This window comes from Malurus melanocephalus, unplaced genomic scaffold, assembly GCF_030028575.1.
Source record: "Malurus melanocephalus ecotype Western Australia unplaced genomic scaffold, MMel_1.1 scaffold_12, whole genome shotgun sequence".
In the NCBI taxonomy this organism is placed as follows: Eukaryota; Metazoa; Chordata; class Aves; order Passeriformes; family Maluridae; genus Malurus; species Malurus melanocephalus.
Genome location: NW_026623244.1, coordinates 4,474,156 through 4,488,339, shown reverse-complemented (window position 1 = coordinate 4,488,339; position 14,184 = coordinate 4,474,156). Strand labels below are relative to the sequence as shown.

General features: G+C 35.4%; 1 protein-coding gene across 4 annotated transcripts in view; it reads left to right on the top strand.

Moving 5' to 3' along the window:
- Positions 1–14,178, top strand: part of CPEB3 (cytoplasmic polyadenylation element binding protein 3) — a 78,521-nt gene extending 64,343 nt beyond the window's left edge. For all 4 annotated transcript variants that reach the window (XM_057381135.1, XM_057381144.1, XM_057381127.1 and 1 more), the window contains exons 7-10: positions 3,296–3,414; positions 4,713–4,827; positions 6,193–6,374; positions 9,283–14,178. In XM_057381135.1, coding sequence (XP_057237118.1) covers positions 3,296–3,414; positions 4,713–4,827; positions 6,193–6,374; positions 9,283–9,510 — 644 coding nt within the window. In that variant the 3' untranslated portion in view covers positions 9,511–14,178. The remainder of the gene's footprint in view (positions 1–3,295; positions 3,415–4,712; positions 4,828–6,192; positions 6,375–9,282) is intronic.
- Positions 14,179–14,184: the final 6 nt, after the last annotated feature.

Genomic DNA, 14,184 nt, shown 5'->3' with positions numbered 1-14,184 from the left:
TACAGAATAATATGAGGTAGGTTTAAATATTGAAATAGTTTTATAAGAAATCTGAGGTCGATGGTAGGTTTTATTGTAATCCTGGAGCTTATAAAAACATCAGAAATGACACTACATTTGTTTGTCTAAACAAATGAAAGAAGATATGCTTCAAAAGTAATTCAACTTTTTTCAAGCATAAGTGGTCCTTGCTTTTTGCAGATGAAATCAATGCATTTGACTACCCAAAGGCTCTTCTGACTTGCTATGCAGAATATAAAGTTTTGCTCTACATTCTCTCAATTCTGCCACCCAACTTCAGTGTTACAAAGCTGAAAACACGTGACCCTTAGAATATGATTCCTGTAACTGATTTTTCAAGGGAGCTGAATTTGGGGAATTATGGATTTTAGATCAGTGACATATGACATGAATAGATGATATGCAGACACCTGACATGGAGATCCAAATACTCTTTGACCTTTCATATAATTCTTCATTGCAGTATTTCACTTTGTTTGAAAAGAGCCCAGATTTTGAGAACCAGAAATAGGTTAATCTTTCCCTGTTGGCTATATAACATTTGCATGCCAAAATGCTGGCTTTGTACCAGAAGATTCTGCTCATGGTTGATGATTCGCACAGCAATTTATGTATTGCTCCCAAATGCAAGAACTTAACTTATTAATTACTGTGACTATTCACAAGTTGAACATAAACTGGTACCGTTCAGTTACTATAATAAAATTGGACTAATTCACAATTAACTGAAATTTCTAAGAAAAACTCTTGATTAAATTCAGTCCATTTTGGACTTAATCATTAAGTGAGAGATCTGTGCAGTTACTCCATTAGTACCTTCTGAGATATTCCTGTATCACTAAATAAGTAGAGACAGTCCAGACAACCTTTACCCTCATAACATTTGYAATTAATCATTCAAATTGAAACAGAATATAAAAATTCTAATAGAACAAACTTCTTTCCTCTCCTCAGTCAGTGATTTCCTTTTGCTCCACCAAACTGTGCTTAACAATGGAACTGCAAAAAGGTGTTACCAGATTTGGAAGAATAAGAGAAAACCTTTTCTTTTTTAAACATATTTTTTTCATGAATGCTGTGAAATGCAGTCAGCCTTTTCCGGTGAGCATGACAGACATGAAGCTGGATAATCTTTAACTCTTGAGAAATATTTTGCTTCAGACAAGATAATAGTATTTTCTGATAAACACTATCAGCTATGGCTTGCTAAKTTGAATGATGTCCACAGGGCCTGTAAGTTTATTTTCTCTCACATGCCTAATACAGATGATGCACATTCTGCCCTAACAAAGGTAYATGAGTAGTTCTTTTCAGTTAATTGCATTGAGGAAGGGTGGGCAGAACACATGCATAATGCACTACTAGCTAAAACTCCAGTATGACTGCCTGTAATTTGTACCAACATGCCAGTTTTGACATAAAAGTATGTATATCAAGATATTCTTTTAGGCAGAATAGGCATATTAATAAGGTTTCAATCTAGCATGTTGTTTTGAAGAGGTCACTGAAACCTTATTACAAAATGTGCTTTCAGGAACACAGAAAGGTTCCCATCATTAGAGAAGATATGCCAATGTTGCTATTAATTGAAATAGAGATTTTTTCCATGCAGTTTAGCCTGGAAAAATGCATTTCCGGGGCTATAACKTTATTTAGTTCTCGGTGTATCTTGCATTTTAAGTGGCAACCTTGTTTCAATCTTGTGGAACACTGTGTATATGCCAGATTTTCCAGTTCCTTCTCAGCAAGATTAAGTGAAATTAGAACAACTGGACTAAATTACCTTTTCATATGGAAATTGTGTCACTGTTTAGATGTCAGRATAGGACATGTACAAAGGAGCTTAATTCTTGTACTCCTTTCCATAAAATAATGAATCCTGGAGCTCAGGGTTGAGGATCTCCTAGGCTGGCTTCAGAATCTAGGGAAATTAATTTTCTGCTCATCTTSCCTCTGCTGTACCCTTTGAAAAGTTGTAATGACTTTTCTTACACCAAAATACGTTGTTGCCTTTTGCCAGAGAATTGCGATGTTTATTTTCAGCACTGCAGCAATGTGTTGCACCAAGAGCAGAGGAGGAGCTGGATTGGTTGTGCTCTGCCAACAATCCAGATATCTGTGGATAGAGAATATTCAGCTATAGTCAGGTTGCTGTTTCGTGAGGCCTCACATATYTCACCTTGTGGAATCTGAGTCAAGGGCAGTCCCTTGAGCCCTCAAACTGTTCGAATGTCTGGTCAGGTAAGAAAAGAGCGCTGCCAAAGTTTGACTGCAACCTACTATCACAGTGTGCTACCAAAATTCTGCCAGAAAGCATTAAAATTTTGAGGTTTATAAAATCTTTTACTTCTTGGAAGAAAATGGATGCTTTTTAAAGTGATCCAATATTCATGAAGCACAGATAGGAGAATGTGCTGAAGCACAGAATGCAGGAGAATTTGAAGTAACTTTCAGCTAAATTGCACCTGATGTGAGACAATTCTTTATGCAATGCCAATTTTGGCATGGGTGTTTTCCAGTTTAACTTCTATATAGTGGAATCTGAGTTCAAAGTGCATCTTCTGGTATAGAGTTCCAATCAAATGAAATGCATCCATGGAAGCACATGTTTTCCTGGATGAACAAGCAGATGCAGCTTTAAGCAGTGGTGTTGTGATGAAGAGGGTAGGTCTTCAGTAATGCCTGGAACTGCTCATGGGAAAGAGCTACACCTTCCTGAATTTAAGGTTTTTGTGTCCCTATGTGCTCTAGAAAATGAGTAAAAATACCTTTAACTTGGCAGGTATCTTTTTTGACCATATCAACTTCTATGATCCTGATATTATTTGAAGTTCTGTTCTTTATTTGTTTTTAATTTTTGTGTAATCTTTGTTAATCTTCAGTAACATGAATCCTTGAATGATTGGACGTTTGGTGCCTCCATTGCAAGATGTTAATCACTGATGTTCATCAGTAATACCAGCAGATACCACTGATAAATAGCTGCAATACACTTATTGGATAATRGAAACCCTATTCACTAGCCTATATTCTCACTGCTCAAAATAATTAATTAATCAAATAAACGTCCTCAGATGCAGCAAATATTTTTGTCTCTATTCTGAAATTGGTACTGTATTAGGGTAAGTTCTGTTCAGTGAATTTAATTTATGAAAACAAYCAACCTTATCAGTTATTTGTAATTTGTATATCTTACCCACTTCTTGTGTTTGTTTAAAAATGCTCTGTAAATTAATCTATTACTTTTCTTTCTTGTGCCCTTATCCTTTCCAAGGTTATGCCTTTCTGCTGTTCCAGGAAGAAAGCTCTGTACAAGCTCTGATAGATGCCTGTCTTGAAGAAGATGGAAAACTTTACCTATGTGTGTCAAGTCCCACAATCAAGGATAAACCAGTAAGTAGCTTATGCCATGACACTTATGCTGGTTGCTAACMCATTTGCTGTTACTCTTTTCTGTTAATAAATAAATAAAAAATACTTACAGTTAATTAGTTGTCATTTCCTGTTTCTGTCCTTGCTGTTATATTGAATTGACTTTCTGTACCAGCATAACATGACTTTAACATTTGCTTTTTTTGGATAAATGCCACGTTCAATTAACTTTTATATTTGGAACTCCCGATAYGCATCAGGAGTGTGCATCATTTTACAATATTAACTGTAATATAATGGAATGGTAATTTTTCATCTATATTATCTGAGAGAGAAGAAAGCCTTATGCAATGAAATGAAGAAACTTAGCCCTGCCGAATTAAGATCCAGATAGCATTAAMTATCCCCTTYATTCCATTAGGTTTTTTAATTATTATTTTTTACACATGCAATAACAAATTGATTTATAATTTAGGCCTCATTTACCTTATGCAAACTATGGGGTAAAATCAACTGCTGCAGACAGCTACAATAGAAGACAACAATAACCTGKTTTTATTGTTCATATCTCTAACATTCTTTAATGCTGGTCTTTTTCTGTGCCTATGGAGATGTACAGATGAGGTGAAAACTACAGACAAATAAGATAAAAAATATGCTGCCTTTTAAAAGTACTATTAAAAATTTTGCACAGATGAATGAACAACCGAGGATTTGCAGCACAGTGAGTGGGCTCGTGTGATTCCTAGGATCAAAAAAATGGATTGATGAACAGCTTTATCTAACTAACTTCTGAGCAGTTTTTTTTTCTGTGTAATCTAAAGACTTCTTATCAGYTGTGTTGCTTGCTGCTCAATAGAAATAGGCATTCACATATTATACAAATTCCTTTAATATCCAAGCACAGAAATTAATTTTACCAGTTTATATCAGTGCTTTAAAATTTGTGTATCACTATGATTTCAGAAAAGCCARATGCCCAAATTGCCACTCTAATTGCACACTAATTGGTAAAATGTTCTGAAAGTCCTTTCACAGGTTTCTTCCTATGATAGCGATTAGGGGCAGGGAATTAATGAGTGTAGGAATTCGTGATGAGGAGATTTAACTCAAGACTGGCCTCTAGAGGTGGTAAATGAGTTGTCCCCCTTTTTTCAGACAGGTAAGTTACATTCTCAAGTTGTCTTGATGCTTATACCACCAATTTACTGCTTTTGAAAAGTTCAGATTTTGTTTTAAATTATAGAAAGATTTGGCAGCTTTTTCTTAATTTTAATTAAATGGTCAAGTTCCTCTACTGAAAGCGATCCTTCATACAGGTGCAAATTCGACCTTGGAACCTAAGTGACAGTGACTTTGTGATGGATGGGTCTCAGCCTTTGGATCCAAGAAAAACAATCTTTGTTGGAGGAGTTCCACGGCCTCTCCGAGCTGGTGAGCAGAAGGGAAATGTAGGACACATAGCAGATTAAGTAAAAAAATGAGGAAAGACATAGAGTATCTGTAAAAGACCAGAAAATGTACCCTGTGTTTTCCAAAGATTGCAGCTTGCTTTCTTAGRCAAGGAGTGTCTTCCTGTTTACAAAATACAAATAGTAAACATTTTTTACCTTTTAAATAGGTTACTAATTAGAATTGTAATTAGGATTGCCAGTAGAAACAGTTTTCCCCAACTTTGCATAATATCCTAGAACTTGTCTGATTTTCTGTAATGTAGATCGTCTTAATCCTAACCCTGATATGTTTGCTGAGGTGCAGACAAGTTCCCCTTTCCTTTGACTACAAGACAAAGACCAGACCCTTCTCCCAGACCCCTTCCAAACCAATTCCAACCTCAGCTCTATGATTTCTGTTTCTATTTTTTTCAACCCTTACCCTAATTTTTCCATGGGCCTATGGATGTGGCCTCCCAGCTCTTGTCCAGAAAAAATTTCTCCCAACCCAGGTCTCTTGGTGGCCTCACACTGAAGACCATTTTCCAGACTCAATCCTAATGTAGATGATTTTCCTCAATTTTTGTTTCACCCTTAGCTCTTTTTCTTGATTTCTGTTTGCAGAACCACACACAAGACTCCTTAGCTTCTGGCCAGAGGAAAGATTTATCCCAGCCCAGGACTGCTGGCAGTCATTCCCCATTTTGTTTTGAAGGCCCCATTTGAGCACCGTTCCCAGTTGTAGATCAACCTTTGTTTCTTTCTTCCTAATCCTGACATTTTTGGTGAGCCAATGACAAAGTCATGAAGCAAGTTAACATTTCTCCTAGCCAGATCTTTTGGCAGCCCTCTCTTYTCTTTATACTCACTTTCCATTCTCTCTCCAAGGCAGCTACATGGTTTGTTTTTCTCAGTTTCTCAACACAGATTTTTGTTTCAAATATTTAAAATATTCATCTTTGATGTCTTATGAACCCTAATACTTAGGACAAAATATCCARTTCTAAAAAGAGAAATATCCCTAAGTGATCTTACATGTAAACTAGCATTAAAAAGCCCACCAAGTGCCAGAGTTTTAATTTGCAATATTGTAAATTCTTGTTCGTCTGATACCTACTTTAACAGCATAACTCTGCATTTTGTTTCACACTTCAGTCACACCAACATTTTACTGATTCTAGCTTTTGTCTTTATATTTTACTACAGTTCATGTAAGGTTGATTCAATCTGYGTTTCAGTTTGTAATTTTAGGCTTCGGAAGAAGACAAGTCTGATAAGGCAAATAGTGCTTTTTTAAATGCAACAATCCCAGTGCAACACCATTGTTTATGTTAAACCTATACTATGTAAAATTGACTTCTTGCAGTTGAATTGGCAATGATTATGGACCGTTTATATGGAGGTGTCTGCTATGCTGGCATTGATACAGACCCAGAACTGAAGTACCCAAAAGGTGCTGGCAGAGTGGCTTTCTCCAACCAGCAGAGCTATATTGCTGCTATCAGTGCTCGCTTTGTCCAGCTCCAACACAATGACATTGATAAACGGGTGAGTAAAATAGCATGGAGTGGAACGGTTATTATTAAACTGTACAGGTACTAAAATAATCATTATTAGTGTTGTGTTGGAGAACACTGTAAGTTCTGTTCTTAGAGACGACATCTGTCAATTTTTTTTAAGTTTATTTAAGCATCTAAATGAAAACATATTTTAAACATCTCAAATGTTTAGCACTAAACCCAGAAAATAGTTGATTGTAAGCTCATTTATCCTTTCTTGTTTTGAATTCCATAGGYCAAATTCCATAGCATTTCCCAGCTTCTTTCTCTCCTTTAAATGCCTGCTTATTGTGCATCAATGGCTTTTAGTTTAGTGGCTGTTTGTAGCTTCYGACAGTTTTGCTATTATTAGGCACCATTTTCTGTCAGTAATGTATCTCTAGAATTGAGGTCCCTGAAGCACAGGTCTGTTGTGATTAAAACAGGTAATGCTGACCTCAAAAGTCTTGAGAATTATTTCACTAAAACCAAATGTCAAGAGRTGCTTGATAGGCAGAATGGGGGGAAATGAGATGGTTTTGTTCAGTTCATATGAAATCCCTGAAGGGCTTTTCAAATATGGAGTGAAGTTAYGGTGTTCACTGAAATTTAAYTTGAACACATTRAAAAAAATTACTACATTCCAAAATTTTTTTCCTTTAGACCTTCTGTCTTCACCTCTTGATTACATGTAAAAAACACCCATGTTTTGAGGGCTCTGCATTTAAAATTGTTCAAAAGAACATACAGCATGCACTGCTGCTATGTATTTTTCTTAGGAATGCCTTGTTGTTTCCTTAATCTGGTATAAACTGTTTCTTCAGAAGTCAATTTAGCAGGTATTGGGCGTGTCTATTATGTGCAGTATGTATATTAAACCATGCAGCTGCAAAGTTCAAACTAGTTCGACTTTCTCTTTGTAATTGTACTTTTTGTCATATTTGAGGAAGTCATGGAGTTATAAGTCCTCAAACCATTTTTCTATGGTGCTTTACACCATATTACATTAAGTAAGACAGGGCTATTTCTCAACATGTTCATTGAATTCTGAAGAACCTTACAGAGATTGAGAAGATTACTTCTGGAGTTTTTATTACACATTGAACCCTTTGAGATTTATACATCAGCCATCCTTGCAAGAGATTTCTTCCTAAGTTTTAGCATAAAGCCACAAAAGTGGCTTTTAATTTTTTTCATCAATCTGTTATTTTTTCACTTGGTGGACTGATAATTTAAGTTTATTTAAGTATCTCTTATCTGTTTCTAACATCGATTTATGTGTGAGTTTAAAGAAGTATGGTCTCTTAATAAGAGTCCTTAAATCCTAGTTTTTGAATCTAATAGATTGAAATCGCTGAAATATACAGCAAACATTCTTAAAATTATTTAGTTAGTAACCAATTCAAGAAAAGATGAGAGAGAGAGGGAAAGAAAGAGCCTCTATTTCAGACCTTTGCAATTTGTGCTTGGGAAATTTGAGTAGGTGGGGATCTAGAGCTGTGCTGGACATTGGACCTGCCTTCTTCCAATTTCATTTGAGACTGTCTGTTTTATTTTACATGATGCTTCTAATTTTAGTGATATGGCATCTGATATGCAAAATGGCAGCTACTCAGACTTGTTCCATGCAATACTAGTAGCAGGGTGTAATTAAAAAAAATAGATTGGTAGCTCTAGCTGTTTCTTAGGTGAGAAATATAACTCACTATATAAGCTTTACTTCAAAGGAGTACATTTGTTGAAGTGTAAACAGGATAAGCTGAAGTAAATTCGGCATAAAGCTTTTTTGTAGAATGTTTCTTGTCTTTCAGCTTAATATCTCATTCTATGTTTCTTTAAATCTCTRTGTATGTAAGTGTTGTTACTAGAGTCAGGTTTTCCTTGCAATATACAAATTGTGCTGGACTGACACTTGTACAGTCAGTGCAAAATTATTTATAATAAATGTATGCTTCCATTTTTTATATCTTTTCTAGTGCAGTTGACTGTACTTAAACCACTTTATAAATAGCTTCAGAGAGCCATAAGAATTAGCCATGCATGAACTCATGATTTCCCTGGAATAAATGAACACTCAATTTAAATGTGTAGGCACAAGACTCACAGGAGAGAACTTACTGTTGTTGACTTCTGTAATAGTATTATTGCAAGTGTCCAATCATGCGTCAGTCCTGCTGTACTTGGTGCAAATGCTTTAAAAACAAAAGGCATTCCAGCCYCAAGTCATTTACAACTGAGTGTAGGACAAAATCAGCAGCTCTCCAGCCTTTTTGTAATTGATGGCAAGGCCCTAGTTGGAACTGCAATTAAATTTCATTGCACCTCAATGATACTTTAGATGCACTTTAGATAGTGATTTTYGCTAACAAAATGGAGAGCATTTAATACAGGTGCATTTCATTTTGTTTACTTTGAATCTCTTGTTAGTCTGGTCCTACATTTTGTAAATCACAACTGAAGAGACAAAGAAAAAACATCTTCTGTGGAAAAAAATCTATGAAACTCACCAGAACTCTGAAGTTTAGAAGTATAATTTTGTTCGTTATAATTTTTCTTCCCAAATGCTGCTCTCATGGGCTGCTGCCATAACAACTCTATTCATATTACTGGAGTTTTCTTAGACAGTGGAAGGAAAAACCCTTGGAGATGTTCTTTTTACTGTACTTCCATCTTAGTACTTTCCCAAACCTAACTTCTCCAAGAAAGGTTGAATAGTTACAAAAGCATGCCCTTCTTTCTTGAGATTTTCTGACAGGTAAAATGCTTGGTATGAAAATTTAACTGCCAACCTCATGGGTTAATCCTGCATCAGTTGAAAACCTTCAGTAGAGCTAGAAAGAATTAAAATATTGGGGTTTGTGTTCACGCTTAGCAAAATACAAAATGTTCTTACAGTTGTTTTCTTGTCCCTGGTGCAGGTGGAAGTGAAGCCATATGTGCTGGATGATCAGATGTGTGACGAATGCCAGGGTACTCGCTGTGGTGGAAAATTTGCTCCATTCTTCTGTGCCAATGTTACCTGTTTGCAGTATTACTGTGAATACTGCTGGGCCAGCATACACTCTCGTGCTGGGCGGGAGTTCCACAAACCACTGGTAAAGGAGGGAGGTGACCGGCCCCGCCATGTCCCGTTCCGCTGGAGCTGAACTGCGGCCGCACCCAGCAACAAGTACTGGAGTAAATAAAATTGAGTGAAAAGAGAGCGCTGCCTCAGGGCTTAGTGTTCTGGAAATCTGTGCATTCGTCCTCGACTTTAATGAAGATATGGGTCTTTTTATTACTATTATTATTATTTACAGTCACATTACTGAACTCAGTGTCCAGTATAATACAAACCGGCAGAGTGTAACTGTACTGATTTTGCACTTTGATTCACACAAACATCTGCTTGGTACCTTAATTTCCTACACAAGACTTGTCACTAGTGACATTATGTAGACTGCCATTCTCATCAGTCTTCACTGGGCTGATGTGTATGTGATGAAGATTTTTTTATTGTAATTATAATTATTTTTATTTTTAAACTGGAGCATGCACTTATTTTCAGAAATTTAGACTTGCCCCTAGCAGATGACTTACCAAAGGTAATATTCACAAGTAGGTGGCAGATGTAGCAAAAACTTAAACAGATATTCAGCAATCATTAGTTTGGGTCATTTAGAATAGTAATAACCCTTAAAGAAAATAAGCCTTTAGTTGCTCTCCATTTTGACTTGTAAGGATGATACCTCATAAGCTGGATCAGACTTTTTTCTTTTGTTTTGCTGAGGGTTTTTTTTGTTTGTTTGTTTGGTTTCTTTTGTTGGGTTTTTTTGTTTYGTTTTGTTAGGTCTTTTAGTGTTATGTAAATGTATGCTGCAATAGCTTTTGCTGCTATTAAAATGGTATTACTAATACCATAATACTCTATTCAGGCTAGGGTATCAATTAAAAATGAATATGTGATTAAAATAGTGATGGCTGCTGAAAGGAGATCAGTATAGCATACAGAAAAGCTTCCAAGGAAGGTCAATATTTTTTGACTGCATGTTTACTTAATCAGGTTGCTGCATGCAATAAATTTTATATATGTCTAATATAAAACCTGCCCACAATGCACAAATTATGAATCTACGTAGGCTACAAAATGCTCAGTAACAAAAAAAAAATTGATTACTGACTGGAGGAAGGCATGCCTCAGTAAATGTAATGCTTCTGAAATTAGGATCAGCCCATTACAGAATGACCTATATTACAACAAGTATAAAACTAGCTGTAGAATATTCTTAAAAAAAAAATTGTGGATGGTAGATGAAGTACTTTGCGGTGCTCTGTTATATATCGTGCAATTTATTTTATATAGTAAAGTGATTATGTCTAGTACTGTGATCAAACTTAACTGTTAAAGCCTCTGTATCTGACATTAACACATTTTTGACAGTTCATAACAGGTACATAAACAGAAATGAGCTCTTAGTTACAATCTCTCTCCTAATGCTTGCATCATTTACGTAGCTGCAGACCTTGTCCAGAAAACCAAAGAGCTCATGCTGGCGTACATACACTACCGATTAGATAGTCTGTCAAACTAATAACCTAGGCACATTTAAGAAAGTTAAGAAAAAAAGTGGTGCTAAAGAAATGTCTGCATATAAAAGTAACACGAGATGTCTGCTCTGTGGATGTGGCGTTATCTCTCTAAACCCTGGATGTATCCTGTGAAGCTTGAATACAATTAAGACCTGCTAACACAGTGGACATTTTTTTAGCATGAACTATGGGGCTGCAGATAGCATATAAATATAAACACACTTGGTATACTAATGATTGTGAGAATGTGTACACTATTTTTTTTTCTTTTTCCTCCTTTGTTTTTGCAGTTCTGGGGACAATCTGACTGGATATGACACCGCATAGTAGTTTTAAATGTTCTGGGTTTTGTTTGTTGTGATGTCCTTCTTTGTGTCTAATTTAGTAAGTTGGTTTTCCCAATGTTTAGTTGCAAGTATTGGCTTTGAAAGGATTTTTCTGTTTTTGGAGAAAAAAAAAAAGAAAAAATAGTTTTTTACTGGTTTAAAATGCTTATTATAATTATCCCTTTTGAAGTTACTTCTGGGCGGTTTTGTGATATTGCTTTTCCCAGCCCAGGTGTCTTTTCTGTTTTTTTTCATCTGTACAAGACATTTTGTTATGCACTACTTTTTGTATCTAGACAGTTTTCAACAGTCGGCTGATGATTTTTTTTAAAGAAAAAGGCATGCTTTCTGACTGACATGATCTTTTGCAATACCTCAATTTTGAAATATAGGAAAGAAAATGATATTTTCTAAGTAAGTTTATTCAGAAAAATATATATTAATTTAATTCTGCAAGAAAAATGATTTAACAGATGGGTAACTTTATTTTTTTCATGCTTATTTGAGTTTTTTTGAAAATGAAGAAGTTAGAGCTTTATAACTGTAATATTAAAGATCATAGCTAACCTACAGAAGTCTACCTAATTATGTGAAAGAAGTAAACCTTTTTGAAGAAATACCCCTCTTTCATGTAGAAAAATACCCCCAGAGAGAAAGAGAGCGAGAGAGAGAGAAGCTGGAAATTGTACAATATAGCATAATGTTGGATTAAATCTGAAACAAAATCATCATAAAGAACAGATGTAAACACAAACTCCATTTGGTGCTGAAAGTTGTGAATAGAAGGTGAAAAAATATTTTCCCTTAATTTGTATATTTATAATCAAGTGTGATTATGCACGACTGACCAGAATTGTGAGAGTTCTTCTGTTTGTATTTTTTTAAAGAGAACTTTTTTTAGTTTATTAAATTATGACATGCTCCCTTTTGTTTTGTAAATGAATGTGCCCCTGAGTTGTTAATATGTTATATTAAAAGAGGGTCCTTCAAAAAAAAGTTATTTTTTAAAATATGGAGTTCTGAACTGCAACTTGACTAAGAAGCCCCTGGGTACAACAGGTCCTATTGTGGCCTTTTCTGATGTGAGACTTGAACTAGTCGATTTTTTTGAAGGCTAACCTAACCTCGACTATTTGTTGTTATGTGCAATACTGTTTGTACTGTTTGTATAAAAAAAAAGAAAAATGAAAAGAAAAAAGGCATAAATCTTTATTGCAGATTTATTTTCATTGCAGACTTTAGACATTGTGATTCACTAAAATCATTTTTCTACTGTCAAATATGTACCTTTTCTTCATGCTGGTATTTTTTCAATAGTAATGTAGCCTTTGTACTGAGACAAATTTTCATTGTTATTTTTAGAAAGATTTTTTGCTAAGAAAAAAATTAAACATATTTACATATTTTTCATTTTTATTTCGTATTTTCTTTAAGGAGTGCTTTCTCAACCATTAATATAGTTGTTTCTGGGAGAGACTTTCATATCTGGTCAATGTCATTAATATTATTTTGTATTTTTACTTGGAATAAATTAATTTTATGATGCTGATTCTTTAAAAGTTTATTTTTTTCATTTTCAGTTATTTTTGAAGCTAAAATCTTTGTAATATTGTTACTAAAGTGTCTAGTTTTTTGAAATGCAAAGCTTTATGTATTAACTTGCTGATGTGGTTTACAATAGTGTGGCAATGATGAAAATGGTTGGTTATGTAAAGTGATTGGAAAATTGTAACAAAGAATTGGGCAATAAAATGACAGAATGAAGCAGAAAAAACATGATATTTTGAAAAGCCTTTTCCTTTATCAAAATGATTTAGGGAGATAATAGGGATGTCACAGTACCAGTTCGCTGTCTAGATTTATACACCACCAGTGTTGATGAAATACTATTGCCGTTATAAGGAACTAAATCTATTGAAACCCAAATGGGTTTTTGACCCTGCCCATTCAGCATAATTCTTCATTACTTTTCTTGTCATGAACTCAATAAACTCTCTTTTCAATAGCCTTAGATTGAACCTCCTAAAATATATATTTTTCATTGCATTTTGCCACCGTGTTATTTATTTAGCGAAATTGCCCCTTTCCTGCACAATTCCCTCTCTGCATGCGTTTCTCAGTGGCAGCGTGGAGCAGTCTGTCAGTGCCCACACCATTTCTAACCCAGTCACCCCATGTGGGTGGGAGCTGCCAAGTTAATGCAAAATACTCTCTGTCCATCCCCTGGTAGCAATGCAGTAACTCATATTGCCACCATGTCTGAACATCCGTTCAGCTTCTTTGTCTTTCTCCGTTCTTCTCTGCCTCTCTTGTGTCTTTGTCCTTTTTTTTTCTTTTCTATTGGCAATATCAAGGGCCAGCATCAAAACACTTTTCACCTCCATTTACATCACCCTTGTTTCCCCATGCAGCCAGAAGAAACCCCTTCCTGAAGCCAGTGACTCTGTTCTGGCACCTGAAACAATCCAGACTAAAACTGGTGTTGCGTAAACAGGGCATACAATGACTTTCTCTAGACAAAACTCTTGCTCCCACAAGTTGCTGATGACCTTTTAGACTTAACTTATGCTCAAGTGTTAGAGTGGCTCRTCCGTGACTTGTGGGAAGAAATGTGCCCAGAGTTGGTCTATTGTGTATCCTCTGTGTGTTCAGTTCTGTAAGTAATGTATAGACTAGATCAAATAGTGAAGTAAAATTTAGACTCAAATTAGGTACTACTGGTTGGAATGTACACAAATTGCAAACAAAGGAGATTAAGGAATGAAGAGGGAATAAAAAATTCCTGCTAAGTGGTACAAAGTTTATGCTTATATTTCTGCCGACATGCTTGTATTTTATAGCCTGCTAGCAAGGCATGGCCTAAAACAAATTGTATTGCAAATATGCAGTTAGCAAATAACTTTGCTGATTTCACTATCTGTTAGA